This window comes from Schistocerca cancellata, chromosome 1 (genome assembly GCF_023864275.1).
Source record: "Schistocerca cancellata isolate TAMUIC-IGC-003103 chromosome 1, iqSchCanc2.1, whole genome shotgun sequence".
Taxonomy (NCBI): Eukaryota; Metazoa; Arthropoda; class Insecta; order Orthoptera; family Acrididae; genus Schistocerca; species Schistocerca cancellata.
Genome location: NC_064626.1, coordinates 781667222 through 781692674, shown reverse-complemented (window position 1 = coordinate 781692674; position 25453 = coordinate 781667222). Strand labels below are relative to the sequence as shown.

At 42.4% G+C, this 25453-nt stretch overlaps 1 protein-coding gene across 1 annotated transcript in view; it reads right to left on the bottom strand.

The window, feature by feature from the left end:
• Nucleotides 1-19294: 19294 nt before the first annotated feature.
• LOC126102751 (CCN family member 4) overlaps nt 19295-25453 on the bottom strand; it is a 369631-nt gene continuing 363472 nt past the window's right edge. Inside the window, exon 8 of the mRNA XM_049912327.1 lies at nt 19295-20219. Within this exon, the coding sequence (XP_049768284.1) occupies nt 20020-20219 (200 nt within the window). The 3' untranslated portion in view covers nt 19295-20019. The remainder of the gene's footprint in view (nt 20220-25453) is intronic.

Sequence of the window (25453 nt, the reverse complement as noted above, 5' to 3'; positions counted from 1 at the left end):
AGTTATTTCCTGCATCGTCCTTATTCTGACAGCCACATTTTCAAGAGGGGTTTGGAGGGCACGGTTTTACTACAGACTGAGTTTAGGACATAAACGCAAACTGCACCTGACACTCGATTATAGTCGCTACGGTTCCTGTAATATCCCTTATAGCAGCAGAGGGCAGGGGTCCGCATTGCCAGCAACCAAGTTTCCTGGAGAGCAATGCAGAATGAATGGCAAGGCTTAACAGATTCCGTAGCTCAGCCAGGCGGTGGAAAAAACCGGCGCAATTCCACTGGAGGACAAGGTTATCATGAGACTGGGAAGGCAAGGAACATATAGTGAGACAGTTTACGCCTCAGGGTCACCTGCTGCCACCGACTTATTACCTGAGTAGTCTATATCCATTGTGTCTCAGGGTCTGGCAAAATCTAGGTCCTCAGTGGACGCCAGAACATCCACCTTATCCGCAGACACAGAGCTTGTAGGCAGCAGTGGTGTGGTTGCCACCGCAATTCCCTTGGTCTTGGGAATCTTCTTTTTGGATTTATCTCGCTGCTCCTTGGGTTTCCCCGGCTGGGAGGACTTCACTGATGCAGTCTCCAGGACTGAGGATGAGTGTGAAGCCCTACGACCACCTGCTTTTGGGCTCTTCAGACACTGGCAGGTGTCATCTTTCCCACTAGCAGAAACCTGGGGAAGGACCCAAGGGACCCCTTCCTAGCGAGAGGAGGTGAAGAAGACTTACGGTTCTCCATTGCAAAAGTGGGGACTGATATCCCTGATGGTTAGGGGAGGGGGGGGGGGTGTTGCTCCTGAAGTAGGTGGTGCAGGATCAACAGGGAGGCAAGTGCCCCACACCATCAAGGTGGAAGGTGTAGTCTTCTGGCTCTGAGAGGTGACTGGGGCTGGCAGAGTGGATGGGGCTAGACCTGTTGTAGCAGCGGCTTAAGATGATGTCATACAGAAAGGATGTAGTTGTTCAAATTTCGTCTTAGCCTCAGTGTAGGTCAGTCGGTCCCGGATTTTGTACTCCATGATTATCCTCTCTTTTGGGAGAAACCTGCTGTCAGGCGAGCAAGGCACATTGTGATCTACGTAGTTGTCACAAATAGGAGGTGGGCCACATAGTGGATTGGGATGTGATGGGCACCTGGTGTCTCAACAGGTGATGCTGGAAGTACAGTGGAAAGACATATAACTGAACTTCCAGCATTTAAAGCACCGCATTTGGGAAAGGATATAGGGCCTTACATCACAGTGATAGACCATCACCTTGACCTTGGGTAATGTATCACCTTCGAAAGCCAAGATGAAGGCCACAGAGGCTACCTGATTATCCCCTGGACCCCAGTGGACATTCCAAACAAAATTTACACCTCGCCAATCTAAATTGGCGTGCAGCTTATCATCAGACTGCAAAAGAAGGTTCCTGTGAAATAATATACCCTGGACCATATTTAAGATCTTATGGGGTGTGATGGTTACAGAAACATCCCCAGCTGGTCCCAAGCGAGTAACGCCTGTGACTGGACAAAGGATGCTGTTTTGATCAGGAATGTCCCAGATCTCATTTTGGACAAGCCCTCCACCTCCCCAACTTGTCCTGTAAATGCTCAACCAAAAACTGAGGATTCATCATCATGAAAGATTCCCCATCAGTCCTCGAACATACAAGGTACTGTGGCAAATAAGAGCCACTGCCATCCTTAGCCTGACATTCCTCCCATGGTGTGGCTAGGGAGGGGAAAGATTTGGGGTTGTATTTCTGTGCGTTGAATTGAGGCCGTGAATACTTAGAGACTGTTGGTGTTTGACCACCAGCAAGAGATGATGTACTACACTTCATCACGTGTCATCTGTCCTGATGGTCCCCACTCTGACCAGGGACACTCGCCATGGGCGCCAACCAGCCACTGCAAAGGCCACTTGGTAGGATGACCATTGCCGGGAGTCCCAATGCCCTTGGCATACGTGGGGAGTTTATAGCGAAGGCGTGAGCAGGACGATCCCTGTGTGGTCAGGGGGCTACAGCCAACAGGGTACATGGTGGCCCCACCACAGAGGCCTGTCTACCGTGCTGTATATCAGGTGCAACCAAACAAACAAGTCCATTATCATCATCAGCGTAAAAAACGACACTTCAGAGTTGATGGAAAAATACGCGCCCACGAGGGCGACCTCGCCCATTAGTTGGAGACTGAGCAGATGTGCAGATCCACGTCGACGAAAGAAGCGATAGGTCTCATAATGGACATGATGCACCATGTAAGGCGCCCTTCCCCAATTGGCTCGCTCTTCGGGAAAATTTTGAAAAAAGTTATGTCAAACCCTACATGGGACCATCACATAAAGGTCGAAACATGTGAGACTTCTTTCAGTCACCTCTTACGACAGGCAGGAATACCTTAGGTCTACTCTAACCCCCAGAACCACAGGGGGTGACACGGCACCTTGTCATCCATAAAAATGAAGTTGTGAATGGCTCCAAATGGTCTCCAAGTGGATGAACATGACCAGTTGCAGTCAACGATCGGTTGAGTTAGACCAGAGGACCCATTCCATATCATGTAATTCCATGTAAACACAGCTCACAGCGTCATGGAGCCACAATCAGATAGCACAATGCCTTATGGACAACCCGGATCCGTGGCTTTGTGGAACCTGCGACACTCTCGAGTGTGCTGCCACCAGCTCTTACCAACTGAATTCGGGACGCGTCTGACCAGGCCTCTGTTTTCTAGTCAGCTAGGGTCAAACCGAAACGGTGACGAGACCTGGAGAGGCGCTGCAAGCGATGTCGTGCTATTAGCAAATGCACTCGCGTCGCTCGTCTGCTGCCATTCCCCATTATCGCCAAATTTCGCCACACTGTCCTAATGGATACGTCCGTCGTACCTCCTACATTGATGTCCGCGTTTATTTCACGTAGTGATGCTTGTTTATTAACACTGACACCCTACCTAAACGCCACTGTTATCAGTTGGTAAGTGAAGGCCATTGGCCACCGCGATGTCTGTGGTGAGAGGTAATGCCTGAAATTTGGTATTCTCGGCACACTCTTGACGCTGTGGATCTCGGAATATTTAATTCCCTAACGATTTACAAAATAGAATTTCCATACATCTAGCTCCAACTTCCATTATGTGTTCAAATTCTGTTAATTCCCGCCGTGCGGCCATAATCACATCGGAAACCCTTTACATGAATCACCTGAATACAAATAACATTTCCGCCAATGCACTGCCCTTTAATAATACAACGTACACGCGATACTACACCAACTGTATTTGTGTGCATCACAATCCCATGACTTTTCTCAACTCAGTGTTTTCCCAAGTGCTACTCAGCAGGATGTGGAACGAACAACTTATGAATGTGTGATACTATGCATCCTGGGTTACATTTTTGTCTTGTTTACTAGTTTCAGTATATTGTGGACGTAATGACAAAACAAGAGGCACTTTCAATCTCATATTTTCGAATGAACACAAGGTGACGTGTACCTATAAAGCGAGGTAGCACAATCCAAGGTCGTATACCTTGTGACGACTCTGTATTTGTTTTAATTTCATATAAGCGAGTCAAAAAGCGTAGTTCGTCGATAGAATTCGTATTGTTTTACAACGCACTTTAATAATAATGAAGAATGCGTTGTGTGTATATGTAAACGCGACATAAGAATTATTCGTTTGATAACGGTGACAGAAACCTAGCAATTATTTAAAGAAATTTGTACTTTAACATGAACGTCTAGTGTAATCATAAGCACATTTCGACATTGCTTTTTGGATTGGGGGGGGGGGAGGGCTTTTGGTGTTCTTTACTAATCAGACCTTCCTGAACATGAAAATTATACCGGCCTTTTTTCCAGCACCCTCAATTTTCTCTGCCCAAATAACCCTACTGCCGATTTACTTCCTATTGGTTGCACAAGTCTATGTTACGCAGTGTAATTTTTACAAATGTGGGAATAGTACTTGGTTGTAGGATGGTGAAGCAGACAGGGAAATAAACTTCTTACCTGATGTCCCGTTATCACCGCAGATATCATCAGTTGAGAGCGAGAGTTAGAAGAGGGTGCTTACGCACGCTGTTATAACTAGCGTGATTTTATCGAAGCTGTGCACAAAATGTGAAGAAGACAGTACGTGGATGGGCCAGATACGTTTTGTTATATACACTACTGGCCATTAAAACTGCTACAACAAGAACAAATGCAGATGATAAATAGGTATTCATTGGATAAATATATTATACTAGAACTGACATGTGAGTACATTTTCACGCAATTTGAGTGCATAGATCCTGAGAAATCAGTACCCAGAAAAACCACCTCTGGACGTAATACGACCTTGATACGCCTGGGCATTGAGTCAAACAGAGCTTGGATGGCGTGTACAGGTACAGCTGCCCATGCAGCTTCAACACGATACCACAGTTCATCAAGAGTAGTGACAGGCGTATTGTGACGAGCCAGTTGGTCGGCCACCATTGACCAGACGTTTTCAATTGGTGAGAGATCTGGAGAATATGCTGGCCAGGGCAGCAGTCGAACATTTCCTGTATCCAGAAAGGCCCGTACAGGGCCTGCAACATGGTGTCGTGCATTATCCTGCTGAAATGTGTGGTTTCGCAGGGATCAAATGAAAGGTAGAGCCACGGGTCGTAACACATCTGAAATGTAATGTCCTCTGTTCAAAGTGCCGTCAATGCGAACAAGAGGTGACCGAAACGTGTAACCAACGGCACCCCATACCATCACGCCAGGTGATACGCCAGTATGGCCATGACGAATACACGCTTCCAATGTGTGTTCACCGCGATGTCGCCAAACACGGATGCGACCATCATGATGCTGTAAACAGAACCTGGATTCATCCGAAAAAATGACGTTTTGCCATTCGTGCACCCAGGTTCGTCGATGAGTACACCATCGCAGGCGCTCCTCTCTGTGATGCAGCGTCAAGGGTAACCGCAGCCATGGTCTCCGAGCTGATAGTCCGTGCTGCTCCAAACGTCGTCGAACTGTTCGTGCAGAAGGCTGTTGTCTTGGAAACGTCCCCATCTGTTGACTCAGGGATCGAGACGTGGCTGCACGATCCGTTACAGCCATGCGGATAAGATGCCTGTCATCTAGACTGCTAGTGATACGAGACCGTTGGGATCCAGCATGGCGTCCCGTATTACCCTCCTGAACCCACCATTTCCTGCTAGCAGTCATTGGATCTCGACCAACGCGAGCAGCAATGTCGCGATACGATAAACCGCAATCGCAATAGGCTACTATCTGACCTTTATCAAAGTCGAAACATGATGGTATGCATTTCTCCTCCTTATACGAGGCATCACACAACGTCGGTCAACTGCTGTTTATGTATGAGAAATCGGTTGGGAACTTTCCTCATGGCAGTATGTTGTAGGTGTCGCCACCGGCGCCAAACTTGTGTGAATGCTCTGAAAAGCTAATCATTTGCGTATCACAGCATCTTCTTGCTGTTGGTTAAATTTCGTGTCTGTAGCACGTCATCTTCGTGGTGTAGTAATTTTAATGACCTGTAGTGTACTTGTAACTTAAGTGGTAAGTACAAGGCGACGATAAATGAAAAAAATTGTGCGGAAATCATGTATTGCTTCTTCGACATCAAGCTCGGAGATCAGAACAAGTCATTTTCTACACACATTGTGTGTCATACATTCGTGGAGCAATTAAGGAAGTAGAGTGCAGATAAAATGAAATGTTTTATCTTCGCGCGATGATTGTTACGTCTGCCTGACGAAAGTAGAGGAATACAACGAAAGAAACGTAAACAAAATTTTGTACCTCAACTTAGATTCGGCGATTGGATCTGGTCCACCTGCCGATTGCGTCCGTCAACACCAGTGAAATCATTCGAATTCTCTGAAGCATAGTTAAGTCATGAAAGTAGTGAATCTGACTATTCCGAGTGTAGTAGCAGTAGCAACCCGAAACCTCTTGCTGAAAAAGAACTGTTCGGTAAAAAACTTGAGGACTTTTGAAAGACGCAGTACAATTTCTGAGATCATGTCATAATTTAATGCGATCATAATTTACTTGCAGACGATACATCATATTCAATGTAGAGAAATCATGATAAAGGCATAAGGGAATTTTTGTTGAAGGTGGTTTAATAGTGTTCTGCAAAGACATTCGTTGTTAGCCACGAAACTGAGAACTCAGAACCATGAAAGTAACCAATAAAGGCTATTTACGCTTAAAAGAGACATATAGTATCATGAAGTCTGAATAACATCAGTGGTGACTGTAAAGTGACTGGCATTCTTCTCGGTCAGCGAACAGGGTGCACCAAGATGCCTTTAGATCTGTGTGAATGGGCACGTTATCAGCACTGGTGTAAGAGAGAGTGGCCCAAGTGGAAAAAACCTGATAACGGGGTCGCAGAACTTCGTTAATTAGCGTTTGGTTAATTCAGATTACATTTTATTTTCGCTGCTGCACATGGAATTGGGACTGATGAAGCAGTATGTACAAGCTTTTGACAAGACAAACTATTTACAATAGCCTGTTCCAAATCTACAGGCTGCAATGTTGAAATAAGGGATATTTGTGGACTGGATATCCGTAAATTGATGTCAGATATACACTTTGAAAGTACATGGAGGGAAATAGAACATAAAGTTTAGAGAATTTTAAAAAATGTTGTGCAGTGTTTCCTTGGCAGATTAAGCGGCCTGATTTTAAGGATGTACTGCAGGATATGCTACAGTCGTTTAAACAGTGAAGATATAAAGTATTCCTAACATTGCATTGTATAACGTGACATCGAGAGAATTCTCACAAAAAGTTGACTGACACTTCAGAGGAACATTTGGAATGTTTACATCAGGAACTTAAAAACAATGGAACATTGTTATCAATGTCGTTACGTCCATCTTCCAATAATTGCATTACTATTTCATAGCATACAGATTTCGATGATGATAATGACGATAACGGTGCGAAAACCTGACGTGCTGTATGGAAACACGCTTCAGCTTCCTGGTGAGCGCACTCGAATAAGTCAGAATTTCATAATTTCATGCAACGCTTGACAAAAAGTCAAAATTTGTCGACCTGTGTTCTTGACACATTTTTGAAAATGTGAATTTTTGTTTATCGTTGAACAGTTTACCTTTAAGCCAACGTTGATGTATTCTGATAGAAGCATGGAAGCCCTCTTTTTACGGATGTTTATACTGCAAACCGTAAACAGTTTGTTTTAATACACCAAAACCAAATTGGTTCTGGTTACTGCTGAGTACTTGTTTGTTGAGCTTAAATTTGAGACCACATATAGATAACGAATCGCTGCTCATGATCGAGGACGAATTTTTTTTTACTTCAGGAAAGGCTGCTGCGTGAATTGGGTGTAATATCACGGCGGAAAGGGGCCTCATGCGTGAATAAAAGCCGAAACAAGTAGAGCTCTCGAGTAGAGTGCCGCATAATCACTTAACGGCACAGGATTCTGATTCCGAACCAATTTTGCTCATTGACTGCCTTGCTTATGATAGGGATTTAATTGCTGATCGACAATACTATCCGCAGTGATTTCTTCGTGATATGCATGTCACATGAAACCTGATCTATTTATTGATGAATACTCTCCCACTCTAAGCATCTACGCATAACCTATTCCACTGAGTGAACGATAGCTTTAAGCGTGTATCGAAATGCTGAAGATTGCAGGTTAATCTAATGAAATCGGTAAAAATTAATTTTCTGTGCAACTGACGTCTAATTTTTATTTTGGTGAAAAGAATTGCTTTTAATCTCTCGTTTGAACCACCCATTGTCTCTATAGTTTCTATTCATTCTTTCTTAGAAATATTTGTATGTACATCTTTTCCGCTTTCCGTGCGCTACATCCTGATGCATCGTACACAGATGAAACGAGTAAATCTGCTTGATCGACAACTTGTTGTTAATTTCAACTCTAGTAAGCTGCACCACGGCACATCACAGATGTTTGTCTATTGTTTCTCAAGATATTGTCCTCAGTTGCGAAGTGGGTGGCAGTTTTTTTTATGTTCTCAGACATTTGCTTCACACGCATTGATCGTTCTAGACATCGTACATCTTGTACCTAGCTCCAAACCATTTTAAAATTATAAAAATAACGAGTGAATAACGTCGAAATTACAAGGCAGGGAAGCTGTCTTACAGAATTAACTGGCTACATGCAGTATGTAAAAACCAATCCTACGTAATTAGTAATAATTCAACATAACAATCTTAAGTTTCTTAATTAAAAATTTCTATTTATTTAATTACGTTAAGAGCGCTGTCTCTTTCCTGAAAAAGTCAGGTTTCACTAATTTATTATTTACTTGTACATTTAAATTTTGTCATAGTTTGTCTATATCTTTGAGTTTGGTATATCTTGAGTCACTCCCGCATCTTCCATTTTCAGCTGTTTCAGTTTTGCATTCATATAATTACCGCAGTGTCCTTGTTTCCTTTTTCACAGTACGTTTTTGGCACCTTAAGGAAAGTATTAAGCAAATACAGAAATTAAGCATTAACTTTTCTGAACACCGAAATATATTGACGAAGGTCATTGATTAGCCCGGAATACACAGCATGGACAACATTCATGAAACAATATGTTTTGTTGTTAATTTAGTGTAGTAGTAAGTGTACAACATACATTCACATATACTGGAACATCGCGACCCAGGAGCAACAGGGCTCGATGGCGTATGGATGCCGCTTTCTGTAACATGATGACGCGGCATTATGGTGCCCGCCTAGGTGTCACACCCCGCTTGGTGGCCGTTGAGCAGTGAGTCGGCTATGAAGGCTGCTCTGAAGAAACGTTTTAAAACATTACGTACGAGCACTTACTACAAGATAACAAACACGGTTGACCGCAAGATCCAGTTAAAAATCCACCAATTATGCCCCTGTCTTTCTAAGACAGGAACGCACAGCTTAGTACAACAGATTATCTAAAATACAATTACAATCAGGAACTGAACCGGTTAACATCTAAATGTAACCACAAGAGCCGTGTTTGCTTAACGGCAACCTGTGCCTTGCTACAATTGTTCCGACTGTATTTCCGACCAGGAGCTGATACATTAAAACATGAATGATCGGGTATGAACTCGAAAGTAAGGGCAATATAACACCAGGTTTTCAAACGACAACTAGTGTCTAGTACAATGCTACGGTCTCTATTTACGACCAAGGAGCCGACCGATTAAAGCTCTGAGGGTCTTGTACAAACCAGAAAATAATTAAGAGGTCGGGTAGACAATGACACCAATCACCGCAAGGATTACAAAATGTTACTCCCCTTCATGAGCAAGCAGCTCCATGGATCCAGCGTGCGTCGCGGCGGTTGGTTAGTGGTGCCGATGACAGCCAGGTAGAAGGCGGCAGCCAGGCCACGAGAAGTCGTCCAACACGAATGTTGCCAAGCAACCGGCGGGATGTAGGCCTGCTACTTGTAATCGACGCTGACCCCGGTAAGTACTTCGGTATCCTTCCTGTGTGCAGGCCCTCCTTGCGTAGCTCGTGGCTTCGGATGCTCGGACCTCGTGACCGCCCCTTGTCGCGACGCTACCGCCAGTCGCCGAACTTGATGCCTCACCCATTCGGCAGGCAAAGAGCTTCTGAGGAAACAACCACAGATACCAACTCTTCCTCATCGAGATATTGGCAACGGGTCCACAAGAGGGATAGTCGATACTACCCTTGAGCTAGTGGCGCCAGGCAGAACAGTCTACTAACTTAATGGCACTACGGCTCAGACAGATTAAGTCAGTTCACAAGAAGCTCTGTCCCACTCGGTAGTTGGTGTCAGGGCAGGTGATGTATTCCTGCCGTGGTATAGAATGTGTTAGGCACGAGAGCAGCCGCCCACAGTGCGAACGTGAGTCGATGAGCAAGGCAGAGCGACAACAAAGAGAAATCTTGTGTACGACTGCAAGCAGTCACAACTAGAAGCCAGCGGCATTGTCGTAGGCGGCAGTTGATGACCAAAACTTCACCAGTGGTGTCGGACACCATCAGAGGGGGGCGTGATTCCTGAGTTTAGCTACTGGAAACACCTGACAGCTGTCCTGTGTAAATGAAGGGTATGGTGGTCACTATTATCTCAGTGTGTGAAGAGAGTTATTCAGTAACAGAACAAATGGACTGGAAGAGACAACTTAGCACTCGGAAAGTGTTTGGAGCTGGCAATACGTGCATGTGGTCTCAAAGAATGGAAGTGCAGGGCATCTGGTATAGCCCTGTTACCTATAAGTCAGTTCCTTGCTGTGTCAGTTCCTTGCTGTCTCTGGACTGGAGTAGTGTCTATGGGCTGTGTGTGTGTGTGTGTGTCTTCCTTACCACCTTTTTCCTCGGGATTTGCAAGTCTTTTGCGTTATTTGTCATTGTCGAAAGCTTTTTCCATGTCTACAAGCCCTATGAACATGTTTTGATTTTTCTGTGCTCTTGGTCCCCTTTTCTTCTTTTTTCAGTCATTAGTCTGACTGGGTTGATGCTACCCGCCACGAATTCTTCTTCTGTGCTAACCTCTTCATTTCAGAGTAGCACTTGCAACCTACGTCTTCAATTATTTACTGGATGTATTCCAATCGGTCCTCCTCTACAGTGTTTGCCCTCTTCAACTGCTTCTAGTACCACGGAAATCATTCAATGAAGTCTTAGGAGATGTCCCATCATTCTGCCTCTCCTCCTTGTCAATATTTTCCACATATTTCTTTCCTCTTCGATTCTGCGGAGAACCTTCTCATTCCTTACCTTATCAGTCTATCAAATTTTCAGCATTTGTCTGTAGCAACACATTTCAAATGCTTCGATTCTCTTCTGTTTCGGTTTTCCCACAATCCATGTTTCACTGTCATACACTTCTGTGCTCCAAACGTACATTCTTAGACATTTATTTCTCAAATTAAGGCCAAAGTTTGATTCTAGTAGACATCTCTCGGCCAGGAATGCAATTTTTGCCAGTGTTAGTCTGCTTTTGATGCCGTCCTTGGTCTGTCCGTCAATGTTTATTCTGCTATTATCAACCGTAATTTCAGAACTTCCTCTCTGGTTACTTTACCTTTCCTAAATCCAAAGTGACCCTCATCTAGCACATCGTTAAGTTTCTTATGAATACTATTATTGTCAAGAACTTGGACGCAGGAACTGTTAAACTGATTGTGCGATAATTCTCGCACTTGTCGTCTCTTGCAATTTTCGGAATTGTGTGGATGATTTTTCCAAAAGTCAGATGGTATATCGCCAAGCTTATACACTCTACACATCAATATGAACAGTCTTTTTCTCCATTTGTCAATGTCTTTAGAAATTCCGATGGGATTCTGTATATTCCTTCTGCCTAATTCGATCTCTAAACTTCGAAAGCTCTTTTAAATTCTGATTCTAATACTGAAACCCCTGTCTCTTCTACACTGTCTCATGTTTCTTCTTCTGTCACGTCAACAGACAAGTCTTCCCGCTCATAGAGGCCTCCAATGTATTCAGTTGGTATAAATCTGTGATTTGCTCCACAAATTTCTGAGCAGGCCACACCTCAAAATATTTTCAAGAGGACATGTTTTTGAAAAACAGGCGGAAATCACTCACTCCTCTGCATTTAATTGTGAAATTCTCATTGCGCCCTTAATGTTGCCACCCTTGCTTTTGATTTCGCCGAAAGGTAATTTGACCTCCTTATATGCTGAGTCAGTCCTTCCGATAATCATTTCTTGTTCGATGTCTTCACATATTTCCTGCTGCAATTTCGCTTTAGCTTCACTGCACTTCCTATTTATTACATTCCAAAGTGACTTACATTTCTATATTCCTGAATTTTCCAAAACATTTTTGTACTTATATCTTTCATCTGTCACGTGAAGTTTTTCTTCTGTTATCCACGGTTTCATCGTGGTTATCGTTTTTGTACCTATGACTTTCTTTCGAATTTCTGTGATTTCCATTTTTACAGATTTCTTTTCCTCTTAAACTAAACTGTCTAATGAGCTGTTCCTTGTCACGGTATGTGCAACCTGAGAGGTCTTTAAGCATATCTCTTCATTCCTTAGCGCTTCCATATCCCACTCTTTCGCGCATTGGTTCTCCGTGACTAGTTTCTCAAAGTTGAGCCTACTCATCATCAGTACTAAATTTTGATCTGAGCCTACATTTGCTCCTGGGTGCGCTTATACTACCTGATTTAGGAAAACCTATCTGACCATGGTGTAATCTAACCGGAATCTTGCAAATCTCCTGGCCTGTTACAAGTATACCTTCTCCTCATGTGATTCTTGAACAGCGTATTTGCTATTACTAGTTTAATTTATTTCAGAACCCAAATAGACTTCGCCTCCCCCCATTCGTAGTAACACGCTCATATTCTCCTGTAACCTTTCTTCTACTCCTTCCCCTTCAGCGGGATTCCAATCCCACCCGTGGCTATTAGAATTTTATCTCCCTTTACGTAATAAATTACCCTTTCTACTGTTATCCTAATATTATTTTCTGTCCCTTCATTATCGGCTTGCGACTTCAGCATGTATAATTGAACTGTCGTTGTCGATGTTGGTTTGCTGTCGATTCTCACGAGAACAACCCTATCACGAATAGGTCATAGTAACTCACTTTCAGCCGGTCTCCATATTTATAACGAATCCTAGCTCCGTTATATCATTTTCCTCTGCTGTTGATAATATCCTATACTCATCTGGGCAGAAATCCTTCTCTTCTTTGAAATTCACTTCACTGACACCCACTGTATTGAGACTGAGCCTTAGTATTTCCCTTTTCAGATTTTCTAGCTTCCTTTCCACTTTCAAACTTCTGTCACTCCACGCCCCAACTCGTAGAATGTTGTCCTCTTGTTAACTACTCCCTCTTTTTCATAGTCTTTTAGCCGTCACCTCCCAGAGATCCGAATGGGAGACTAGTCCGAAATCTTTTGCCAGTGATGAGACCATCGTGGAGCATTTTCAATTACAGGCCACATGTCCTGTGGATACACATTATATGTCTTTAATGCTATAGTTTCCATTGGCATCTGAATCCTCATGCCGTTGATCACTGCTGATTCTTCCATCTGTAGGGGAAGTTTCCCATCACAAGTGCAAGAGAGTGCCCTCAACCGCTGTTCGTTCCCCGCCGTTGACAAGGACTTTGGCAGAAAGAGGGTGATTTCTTATGCTGGAAGTATTCGGCGCCATTGCCGACGCTGGTAGCCTAACAGATAATAAACCACTTTAGTTTTAAAGTCTGGGTCACTGGACGCCGTGATAACTGACCAGGGTATTAACTTCATCACTAAGCTAATGAAACCGTTATGTGGGCTTTCACGGGTTTAGAAGTTTTCGACTCATGGATTACATGCATAAGAGAATGGAAGAACAGAAAGGGTGGACGGAATCACAGCGAAAATTCTATTACGTTAACAGTCACCATAGTGACTAGGAGGCTCTCCCACTGCAAGTGCCAGCAACCTGTAACTAAGAAGTGCATGAAAGTAAAGAGTCATCACCATATGAGATTATTTACGAGCAGAATTCAAATTGTGTAAAGCATTCTCTGTACAAGACCCACCGGAGGTGGGATAATTTAGGTTAAGTAGTGTGTAAGCTTAGGGACTGAAGACCTTAGCAGTTAAGTCCCATAAGATTTCACACACATTTGACCATTTTTTTCTGTACAAGATTTTCCGCCGGTTTAATACCAATGATATATGGTGACATGAAAGTGCGCAAAATGGTAAGACAAAGGTGGGCAAGTACAATCTCGGGCAATGAATAATGCTGACCTATAGGTATGTTCCGAAAGGAAGTACAAAGAAAGGGCCATGTACGGTAATTGAAATGACTTCTCCGATGAGTGTTAAGTCACAACTTGTGACTTACATCACTGTAGTGCACGTAGAACGAGTCTCCCATTTAAGGTTATTCTTCAATTCCGGCCACAGTTACTTCCTTGAAATGGGATAGGAAGCGACGTAGAAGAATGGTATCACCAAGTGAAATGAACGAATTATCCCTACAGTTACTCCAGCATATCCACACATCCTGAAGATATGGAGTGGCACATTATAATGTGCACAATGTTGGTAATAGAAACTCTGCGTGTGACGGTTATTTTGTGAAGAGTGTATCGGTCATAGGGCAAGAGGTTTGTGTAGAAGTAGTTGAGCAGACTTTTAAGAGAAATTAGAATGTCATTGAATGCTAGAGCGTGTGTATGGGTAGTAGTTGAACACAGTTTTAAGAGAAGTTATATTGTCATTGAGTCTGAGAGTGTGTGTGTGGTTGTTTGTGTAGTACGTTTAGTTTCAAAGGTAAAGTTCCCCTATAATTAAAAAAAATATTAATTTGATAAGTCAGCTTATTCATTTAATATGATAGAGACCCAGAAAAAGCTCGTATTATTAACTGGTCGTGCCTGACATTGCACCTCAGAATTGCTACAGTCTACGATCGCAAGATCGCGCGAGCTCAAGCTGTTCTGTGCGGAGCAACCCACGAACGAGCGACCTTGGGAAGTAACTACAGCGGGAAACGAATACTTCAAGAGAGAAGGTTCACGTGACTCTTTTTGGTGACAGTCCTGGTACTGTCACTTGAACATGTTACGACCAAGGTTGGCTAAGTATCACACAATGATCACAGCTGCAAGGGATCCGTGAAATTTAAATAATAAACTAAGATTAGATACCCTATTATTTTGTTAATTACATTTACCAGGGTACTATTAGTTAAGGTCTTTAAACCCAAAGAATTTGGCGGTATCCCATTCCATTCAGAGGAACCTACTCCGTGATTGCTAATACACGATTTACTCTACTTAATTTAGTTGTTTGTATACCACCGTTATCAGAAAATCTTTTTACAATTATAATTCTCAAGATTTATAATTATAAAATATTTCAGGTCAAGGTGCAGCTTATAATTAAGAGGAGATGGCTCACAATAGATTTTTTTATAACGGATTTTATGGTGAAATACTTTTGATGAAGGTGGATTTGATAGTAATTTATTTAATTTAAATTTATTTCATTTAAATGTTACGCTGACTACCCTATCTTCCCTACAAAACTTTTCATAGATGAAACCTGACCTATCTCGCCTCCTTGGACCAAAAGCCATTCAGGATGGTCGGATTTCAATGGAGCACCAACTTGCGGATATAAAGCAGCATCATAACGAACATCAACACATAATCATCACATGAGGAATCTCCACGTGTGTCATACTCGCAATTTTGGTAATGATCAGCACCTTTTATTGCGTAGAATGGCATCCTTCCCCCTCCAGGCTTATATTAACTGCGCCGTCACCTCTGAGGCCGAATCACAGCTGATGAAGAGTTGCAAAATGACTCCTGCATGGGGCTAGAAGCCACAGGGACGCTACAACACGTAGCGTAGGTAATATCTGTGGCAGCCATATCACAAGAAATCTATTTCGGCAGATTTAAAACAGTGACCGGACCAATTGTTGGTCACAGAAACGGTGAGTCATGGAGTTGCCGTCTGCTGAAACGTCGTCTTGCACCCTCAGACCACCACTGCTCCACCGTTATGATGAGGGCGGCCTGCAGCACTGATGGGGTGAGGGTCGAACTGAGGCCTTCGCAGACATCGAGCTGCTGGGTCCACGGGAGCACCAGACGTTGCCAGGCAGCCGCACGTATGACCCAGTCAGGCCACGCCACCCAATTTTACAGCTGAATCAGGGCCACCAGACTCCTAAGAATGCACATGTCGCGAGGTCTCCAAGCTGCTTTGCCGAGCTAGCTGTAGGAACGATCGGCTGTGTCACAACTAAGCGTCGTACACCGAGGTCCGTGGGCGTGGTGCCCAGCATCCAGTGCGTGGCTGAGGAGCACGAGTCACCAATATACACTGTTTGGAAGCCAACAACAATTCCTGCTTACAGTGAGATTCTTTTGACTCACTCCTCCCCACCGATCTCCACCACAGGACAGCCAATCTCGTTACAATAACTCGCTAGCGATATCTTCACGTCTTGTTGAAGTAGATGTGAATGTTACCTTTCTAACGTTATAGGAATGTGCCAACAGCTGTGTCAAATGACTCTGCAACACCATATTCGTACAAGGAACTTTGGCGTGGAGATCCTATTTATTGCAGGAAAATCATTTGGTGTAACTTATGAAATGTACGATGAAGCTAACAAGACCGTCCCCTTTGTGTAAGGAGTTGCGGACATTACCTTTCAATGACGACACACAGTTATTGTTATCTGACACACTTGGCGGTAGAGTGAGCACAAGGTAATAATTTGGCAAGAAATCAACAACTCAGCCCCGCAGTCCCTCACAAAAACATAAACGAAGATTTCGTAACTCTTTGATGTGGTGCTGTTCTTTGGGCATATCGAGTACTCGTAACTTTTGTAGCGATTATTCAGTTATTGTGTGTCCCGTGAGAAAATGAAATGGCCTGGAATGCAATCCAGAAATAACTAATTTTTCGTAGTGATCCACTCGAAATCGGGTAAATCTGTGAGACTAAGGCAGTTCTATCGACACTCGAGCTAAGCATAGTTCTGTAACAGCACAACTTACCTTACCATTTTCGTTATCATGACATTATGAAATGGGTGTCCATAATTGAAGACATGAACTCTGAGTTTACCGTAACCACTTTCCAGGTAATGATGAATGGGATACACCGTCTGAGTCACTTTGTATGTTTATTCGGATTACCGAAGTAGATCTCTATTACAGCTCATTTGCGGATTAAAAATGTAATTATTTCGAACAGTCGTTCCGCGAAAGCGCCAACATTCAGCTGTAAATGAAGTTAGCAGTTCGTCAAAAGGTGTAAGTTTCATAACACACACATACTGCATACAGTAATGAGCTGTAAAGAAGTTCTAAACCAATAATACGAATAAACATAGGAAGTAATGCAAACTTTCTTCACGGAATGATCTGTGATTGACTTGTTCCTCACGGGCGAAGTACAGTTTACTAGCTACTTCATGAACCACCTTTTCTCTCCTGAAATTGGCATCTCTGTATTGAGTGTTAGTATCACAACAAAAATATAAAAATATTACTCTATGAATTTCATTAAATATCTTTGCAAGTTTCAGTAGCTGGAAGGGAATGTCAGCCCGAAAGTTGAACTGGACGTGATATGTCTGATGAATTACAATGTGTCATACTTACCACATAGCGGTTGTTAGTGTCCCAGCTGTAATATATATACATATTTCAACGTATCTTTTACTATTTTGAGTATCAGTTTTACTTTACAGAACACTTGTATCTCAGCAGCGCTTATAAAATAATCAGCCGTGAAGAAAACATCTTGTGGCCACGTGTCACTCCGTTAAACATTTTTATTGCAGGGGGACTTTGAAACCCACTGTAGGATATGATTGAACCTATAGGTTTACTAAGATTGCAAAACCTACTTTCATATTGTTGAAAAAATTCGGCGTCAGTGCAGAAATAAACTATTAATTGTAAAACAGTTCCACCGTTTATTTTAGTGCATTTCACATGAACATATGTTTCAGTAGAAAGATCTCTCATAAGTACATAATATCGGTTTTACAGCAAATCTTTTTATTATACTCTATCATAACATGTATATCAAATATCTGTATATGTATTAATATTAATATATCTTCTGTTGCATAAGCTACGTGATCTAGACATCTTTCTAATACTTTACACAAAATATTTCACTCGATATGACAGTTACTTTTAATATTAATCACTTTTTTCACGATGTGTCGTTTATCTTCGTGATATAAATGTTATCCTTTATTATAGCAAATAAAATTTCACAAAATTATTGTTTTGCTACAGATATCACAATTTAATCCATTAAAATGTGTTTCTCCAATAACCATGATATATTATTGTTATCTGATATTTTCTTTTGTGTTATTTATTACTTACAGACTGAGAACAAGTCCCCAGCGAAGGCCTATTACAAAGACACATGCTTACATGTAGCTTCCATTTTAAATTAGACTGACGTCAAAAGGTGCATTAATCATCACAGTTACAAATCAGATAGGTAAATTACTTATTTTTCTCTGTTGAAATAACATTCAGTTGTAGATTGTCATCGATGTTACACAACAATATTGCATGTTTGACATAAACAGACAAACATGAAACTATATCGTTAGTTGTATCACATAGACCTAGCAAGATGAAGTCAACAAATAGGAAATATTTTCTTACTTAAACTCAAACAGAATTCACGTGTTTACAGTCATTGTTACATGAAAGTATACCTATACAAGTTTCATTCACGTTGTGTGTCCACCAAACATTGTGAGCGTAAAAGCAATGTGCCTTATGTGAATTGACACACTTCGTGGCATGGATTGTACAGGAGGATACGAAAATCGAAGTGTTATTTAGTCTAGTTGGAAAATGCAAATTGTAGCTCGTCTTGAACCATTTTGATGACCCACACACGTTAAATACAGCACTGGAACAGGATTTGATATTTTTCGAAAGCCGTCTGAATTCTAGACTTTTCCACTGTTACCTCCTATGTTCAGCAAATTTATCAGGGTTATTAACTGTTCATGAGATTTTGACGAAAGTGTGTTCCATTCATGCTATAATCCATCGTATCTAAATATTCGAGGTAGTTTACTGCGGTTCATTGTTGTCTGTCGTTGGTTGTGCGCAGGTATCTTTCTGTATAACCAGCATTAGATAATGATTAAGGTTACAGCACCTGTTAGATTTATGTAGCTAAAATACGAGCATTTCGGCAGTATGTGACATTAAAATCTGACACATCTGGGTGCAGAGTATTTGTTCCTGATCTGTACATCTGAATGTTCTGTCGACTCAGAGCTGACCCTGGCATAAAATACAATTTAACTATCCATTCAGAAAAAAACAGCCATAGATGGGCAAATTGTGTTGTAAAAGTTATTGACAATAATAGAAAGCAAGTTACTCCAGTTGGTTCCAACAGAGTAATCACGAAGTATTTAAACTCGCGTTATTGTCATTGAAGAATGACAACAGCGCGAGTATACGTAATCATTTCTCAGGAAGTTGCAACAGTGGGTTGCTGATGATACTTAGAAAGTTACTGTGTTTCCAACAGTTGTATTCGGTGTGATCAGGTGGAAGTTCATTCTGTAAAACCTGAGGCTCAACGATAGTGGATTGCTAGAATCGAAAAGTGTAGTATTCCGTAAGACATCAAAACCAGTCAGGGACTCGAATTATTTGAAACAGAACTTGTTTCCGAAAAGCGAGGTGTACGTAGAGCTCAAGTAACTCAAGTACTGTAGGGAACATTTATATAGGAGCACAATTCACAAATAATTAGAAATGCTCGGCAGGTACATCAAAGTCTGGCGAAAAATTACTCCTAGCGGGAAAAGTTAACTATTTCTTTCTGGTTTACTCGGCTTCCGTAACATGTGCTGATTCATCGGACTGTTTCGCAGTCGAAAGACGAACGTGAGATTTCTTTTTAATGCCCCTGTAAATCCAAAAATGAAATTTAATACGAGCGTAGCACTGCCCGAATACAACATGTATTTGCTCTTTGGTAAAGAAATACGATTGTTTTATCATAGTGAAAGACAGTTTACGATCCTGATTCGTTACTTGCGTGTCTGTGTTGTGCCCAAACTGGTTGGGAAATAGGAAAATATTAGGAATCTCGCCCACATTTTGCCTACTTCACTTAAACTGTATGTCAAAATGCCGTATCCCAGTGCAGCATTTACCACAGACAAGGCTGTCTCAGTGCAGCGTAGCGTGCAAATCGCAAGAGAAGTGAAGTGGTGAAGTGACATCCTGATCCCCTCCTAGCATTTGACAATAATGATGACAGCAATTGGTCCAAGTAGTGTTCGTTGATGTTTACGGCATAGTATCTCTCTGTCCAACGTCGTACGAGCAAGACCCGCAAGGGGCGAAAGCTTGAAATGATCTCATGTTCTGTAGCCCGAGCTCGCGAAGTTCGCGCTTTCGCCTATGCGGCCTCCTCGAGCCACTATACTGGGCTGGAGCAGTGACGTCATGCCACGTCACGGCGCGGCGGTCCGGTGTACGCGGTGCAGCAGCACCTCTCCTCCGCCGCCGCCGCCAGCGCCCTCGGCGTCCGCTGGCTCTGACTCCGACAGCGGCGTGCAGACGCACTTGAGGATCCATTGCACCGGCAGGGTGATGGTGTCCTGTGGCGCGCCGAAGCCTCCCTCCTCCGCCTCGTTGGCCTCTTCGTCCGCTTCTGAAAACAAATGTTCACTATTAGCCTGTACCCTCCATCAGTAAATACCTAGAAGCGAAAGAACGCAGTTGCAATCAAAACTGCATCACTTGGAAGGGTAGAAAATCCCAATATTTTCCTTATTCTGCGTTTTCGTATGCATGCTATAGGATGCGTGTCTGATATGTTCTAAAATCCCGCGCATAAAATCGGGATTTTCCGTTGCCCATACCTCGGGTGTTATCGCTGATAAAAAGATAGGGTGAAATGTTTTGGATGACTTTTGGGCAAGGGACCATTTGTATACCCAACACAAGGATCGTCTTAGTGTGACTATCTTACTCTACAGGTTCAAATTATGAACATGACGCATTTTCTCCAGCTTAGTCAAATGGAGCAAATCGGTTGGTTCTTTTTGCATTTCATGTGGTGTATGGTGGGCTTGATGGGACTTACGGAGGCACAAACAGTTTATGGGAGCTTCCGTCTCCAGGGGACCAAAACCCAGCCGAGGATTATAAGACGGCTATGAACAGCAAATGGCTGAAGCTTTTGCATTATATTCCTAAGATACCAATCTCGAACATTCACGAAAATTTTATTCATATCTTTATCCGTTTCCATGATGCAGAGGTTCAAAGTTACCCACCTTCCAAATTCGGTATGAGGCGAAACCTAAATAACACATAACTGCAGCAAAATGCTCAAATTTTAACTGTATACTCTTTAGGAATTTATCTAGGAGATCCGTATCCCCGTTATCAAAATTATTTCTCCATTATTAAGAAACACCCCAAAACTTTGCTTTTGGGGTACCAAATCCAAAAAAATGGTTCAAATGGCTCTGAGAACTATCGGACTTAACATCTGGGGTCATCAGTCTCGTAGAACTTAGAACTAATTAAACCTAACTAGCCTAAGGACATCACACATATCCATCCCCGAGGCAGGATTCGAACCTACGACCGTAATGGTTACGCGGTTTCAGACTGACGCGTCTAGAACCGCTCGGTCACAACGGCCGGCCACCAAGATGGCTACGCACAGAAAATGGTTGAAATTTTTACAACATATTTCTAAGATGGTGATCTCGAATAAGCTTGAAAATTTTCTTCATATCTTAAAGATCCAAGATACAAAGGTTGAAGGTCGCCCTACTTGAACACGTAAAATACACACGTAAATTCCGGTGTGAGGCGAAAACTATTTGATAAGTGATGCTACACAGAGGAATATGCTATAAAGTGTCTCCCCTTTATCATCTGGGAACCATATGTTTTAGTACTAATGCACATTCCATTTTTTTGCATTTAATATCCGATCTAAGGTGTAAGATTAGTTTTGCATTATTTAAGTTCCACGTAAGTACACTATCTAAATTTTGCTGGCCAATACATTTCTTTTCATACAAGTTACAAGCCCTGCTACAGCAGCGAAAAGAACGAATCCAGCGGAAAAAAGGTTCCTATTGGAGCACGAAGCATGTGAACATGTTCCTGTTTATTTAAAAGACTCTGACTGAAGAGAGGGGTACCAGCTGCCCCATTCTACCTGCACAAGCACCTTTAAAAAATTTTCCGAAAATCCTGGTAGGGGACATATTCGTGCTTTTTTTTAACATACGACTGACCTCAGTCTCCCACAAACTCCCATAAAAGTAGCCCACTCACACCCACTAGTCCACCGCTGTAAGTCGACCCATCCACTCTCAGATGCTCTTTCTGTTACTCATTCACGAGCCTAACTGTGCTGTCCCATCCCGTGCCAATATTTGTCTCGTTAATGTGTGCTACATTCAGTGCTGTTATTATAATGACTTGAGATAGGTTCTCAAACTGCACAGATTGTAGTTGAAAGTTTTCTGTCTCACACGCACCGAGTGACCGCTTACTGAGTAAAGCGTTCCTCAAGAAAGCGACACACCGCGCTTGCCATTGTTTGCACAATAGGATTATCTATTAGCCGTGGTCTGAGGGTGGTTCTGCACCTGCGGTCATAGCAGTCGGTCAAGCAGTGTGTACGTGGGTGCAGTTTAGCCAGTGTTTACACGTTACGTGCTGCTCTTGCCGTCTCGAATAGCGCCCATTACACAGCTGTGTTACGCGGAAAGTGATAGTCTTTACACTTTCCTAGATGTGTGAAGCATTACTAACAACAATCGAAACCTACGCCCGCAAGAATACCGTTTAAAAGGATGTCACCAAGGACAGCAATTAGCCAACAGTTCTCGAAATTCAGAATAGCTTTTCTTCCCAAATGAATATAACGACACATCAAGTAGTCGATATGTATCTCAATACTAACGTGTTTATCTGCTATTTCAAAATTTGTGTAGAAGCTATTAATCACTGAGTATACTGCTAACTTTGAATTGTCATTAGCAACAGACTCTAAGTTTACCGTTAGTCCAGTCGAAGGCAACTTGACAATCGTACGTGTCTTTGACATCTTTATGGAATTTCCGGACGAAGATATAAAACTCAGTTTGCAACCTTATGGAAACTTTCGTGCATCTCTGAATGAGGAATGAGCGTATTATTACCCGTTTCCTGTCCAAAATTAAAAAAAAATTATTAAAATGGAAGTTAAAGAAACCAATCCTGTCCATAATGAGTATTGTGGGTTTACAGGGGCATATTACATACAGGAGGCAACTACCAGCATGCTTTGTATGTAATGAAACTGACCATGTTAAACAAAACAGTCCCGGACAAAATGTATGTCTAGAACTCAACCAGCATTCTTTTATGTAATGAATCTGACCACGTTAAACAAAATGGTCCCAGACAAAAATTACGTCTAGAACTCAACCTAACTAAAGGTAAAATTTTACTTTCTTATCTCATAGCAACTATAAGTACAGAACAGATAGCAAACGTGCCACATTAGCTGAAAATAATTCAGTCGCCGTTAATGATACCGTACCTGCAAAAAATAAGGCTGAACACAGATTGAGGTTCCAAAAGAATCATGGGAATAGATTCAAGCGAATATGTAGTATTTCTACGTTTAGGCCTACGTGGAATGAGTCAGAGCAATTTAGGAATGCCAAGTACTGATCAATTACCGGAGCTAACAGTCAAGCCCAGGCTACTAGTATAGATGAATATGATAACACACTGATACTGGCAATGTCGGGGCGTCAGACGGCAAACTGTCCGACAGTAAAAGAGAAATTGCGATCACTATCTGACAACAAACAAGTCAGAAGCATCCGCTACGGAGGTCTTTCAGGTTGAGGCGGTCGTTGGTGCTCAGGAGCCAAGACTTGTGAAGGTAGATCGGCTGTATATCCAACTGAAGCATCTAACGATTCACCATCAGAAACGACAGAACACTCACAGATGCTCGTGCATACAAACCGAGTCATCTTTCGACTGAAGAGCCTAAGAACAAAATTTTTGTGAGTGGCAACGAATAGGGGCAACATGACGTAAACGAAGATCCCTCAATGACTTCCAACTGTTACCCAGGGAAAAGTGATATCGAAGCTATAACAACGTATATCTCAGAAGCCCTCTGTCATAACGAATACCAGTCGTCCGCGGGCAATATTAATGGAGTAATGAAAACACACATGCTGGGAATTGTGGGGTCAAGTGCAACAAAGCAGGAATATAAGTAAAGAGAGGCAAAGCATTATCTCAATCTCAAACCCGTCTATTGGAGACTGGAACTGAGAAAAGCTTTGTTCAAAATCTTAAACACTGAGTCCGAAAAAAACGTAAAAAGTAACGTCACTACAACGAAAATCTGGCCTGTAAAATTTTTTTCGGGACGTATTACTAGATTAATAAAAGGTCCAGTCACGATAATGTGACCACCGCCTTTACTCGACGTCAAAGAGGAGTAACCTCTCACAAACGGCACTAGCAGTGGAGGGAATATAAAGCGTGTCAGTGGGACGCGGGAAAGAGTGCAATCGTTGCTGTTATCGGGGCTCAGATGGAAGCAGGTTTCATCACTAATGACGTCTCTACTCCAGTGACCGAGGTTCCAGCCCCCAGACGTGTTTGGAGACGCTCCGGACAGCGGTGGAATACCAATCTGGCTGTCGCCTGCCATACGGTCCAAAAACCATGAGTGATTGTCTGGCATGTGATTTCTGTCCATAGTAGAACCTCTTTGGCTATCGTCCGGGACAGCATTACAGCACAGCAGTACGTCGATGATACTCTACGTCACGTTTTGTTGCCCTTCATGGACAACCATTCCAGGCTTACATTTCAGCAATAGAATGTCCTCGCACACACGGAAACTGCTTATTTTCGTGCTTCCCAAAGCCCTCCTTGGCCAGCCAGGTCACCGGATCCCAACCCATTTGAGAACCTTGGGAGCATTATTGGCAGGGCCGTCCAACCATCACGGGGTTTTGACGACCTAATGCGCCCATTGGGCAGGATATGGCAGGAGGACATCCACGTACTCACTCAATCAAGGGTATAAGGGCCAGAGGGGGACCACTACGTTATTCAATTTCTCAATTTGCGAATGTCTTTTTCCAGAATAAATCATTTAGCTTCTCTTGAATTGCAATCACTTGTTTGGCAGTAAGTGTATATTACAGCAACAGATTTTCGTCCTATAGTGATAATTCATTCATGGTGCGTTGTTTTTTATTATCTTTTAATTGTCGCGTATTTCCAACAATTCAAACATGTGATCATTCTCATCAGAATTGACAGTAAATCGACGCCAATAATATACAATAAGTTTTGTATACATACCGAAGTCACAAGCATAAGGCTAAAAGGCAAAGGTAGTATATGAGATTACCCAAGAGATAATTCATATAATTAATCATATGAAGGGAGATGAGAGTCTAATAATTTGTAGGGGTTTCGAACGCCATACTACGCAAACAAATGGAAGGCATACTTGTGGGAGAATATGGACTCGTTAGCTGGAAAGAGTTGTACAACAAATTTCAGCTAGTAAGAACCATAACGCTCTTCATTTATCACAAGAGTATATACACGGAAAAGGTCTGGAGAGTCGGGAAGATTCCAGATGGCTTACATCATTATCAGACAGAGATTTCGAAATTAGATATAGGTTTGTAAGTCGTACCCAACAGCAGATATATCCTCAGGTTACAATTTAGTAATAACGAAATAGATGCTATATTTTAAGAGAATAGTCAAGAAAAATCAACGTGGAAAAAAGTAGGAAAGGGAAATACTGACGAATTATGATGTGCGGTTGAAGTTTACTGACGTTGAAGGTATTGCGACACTGAATGCCAACGTAGGCCG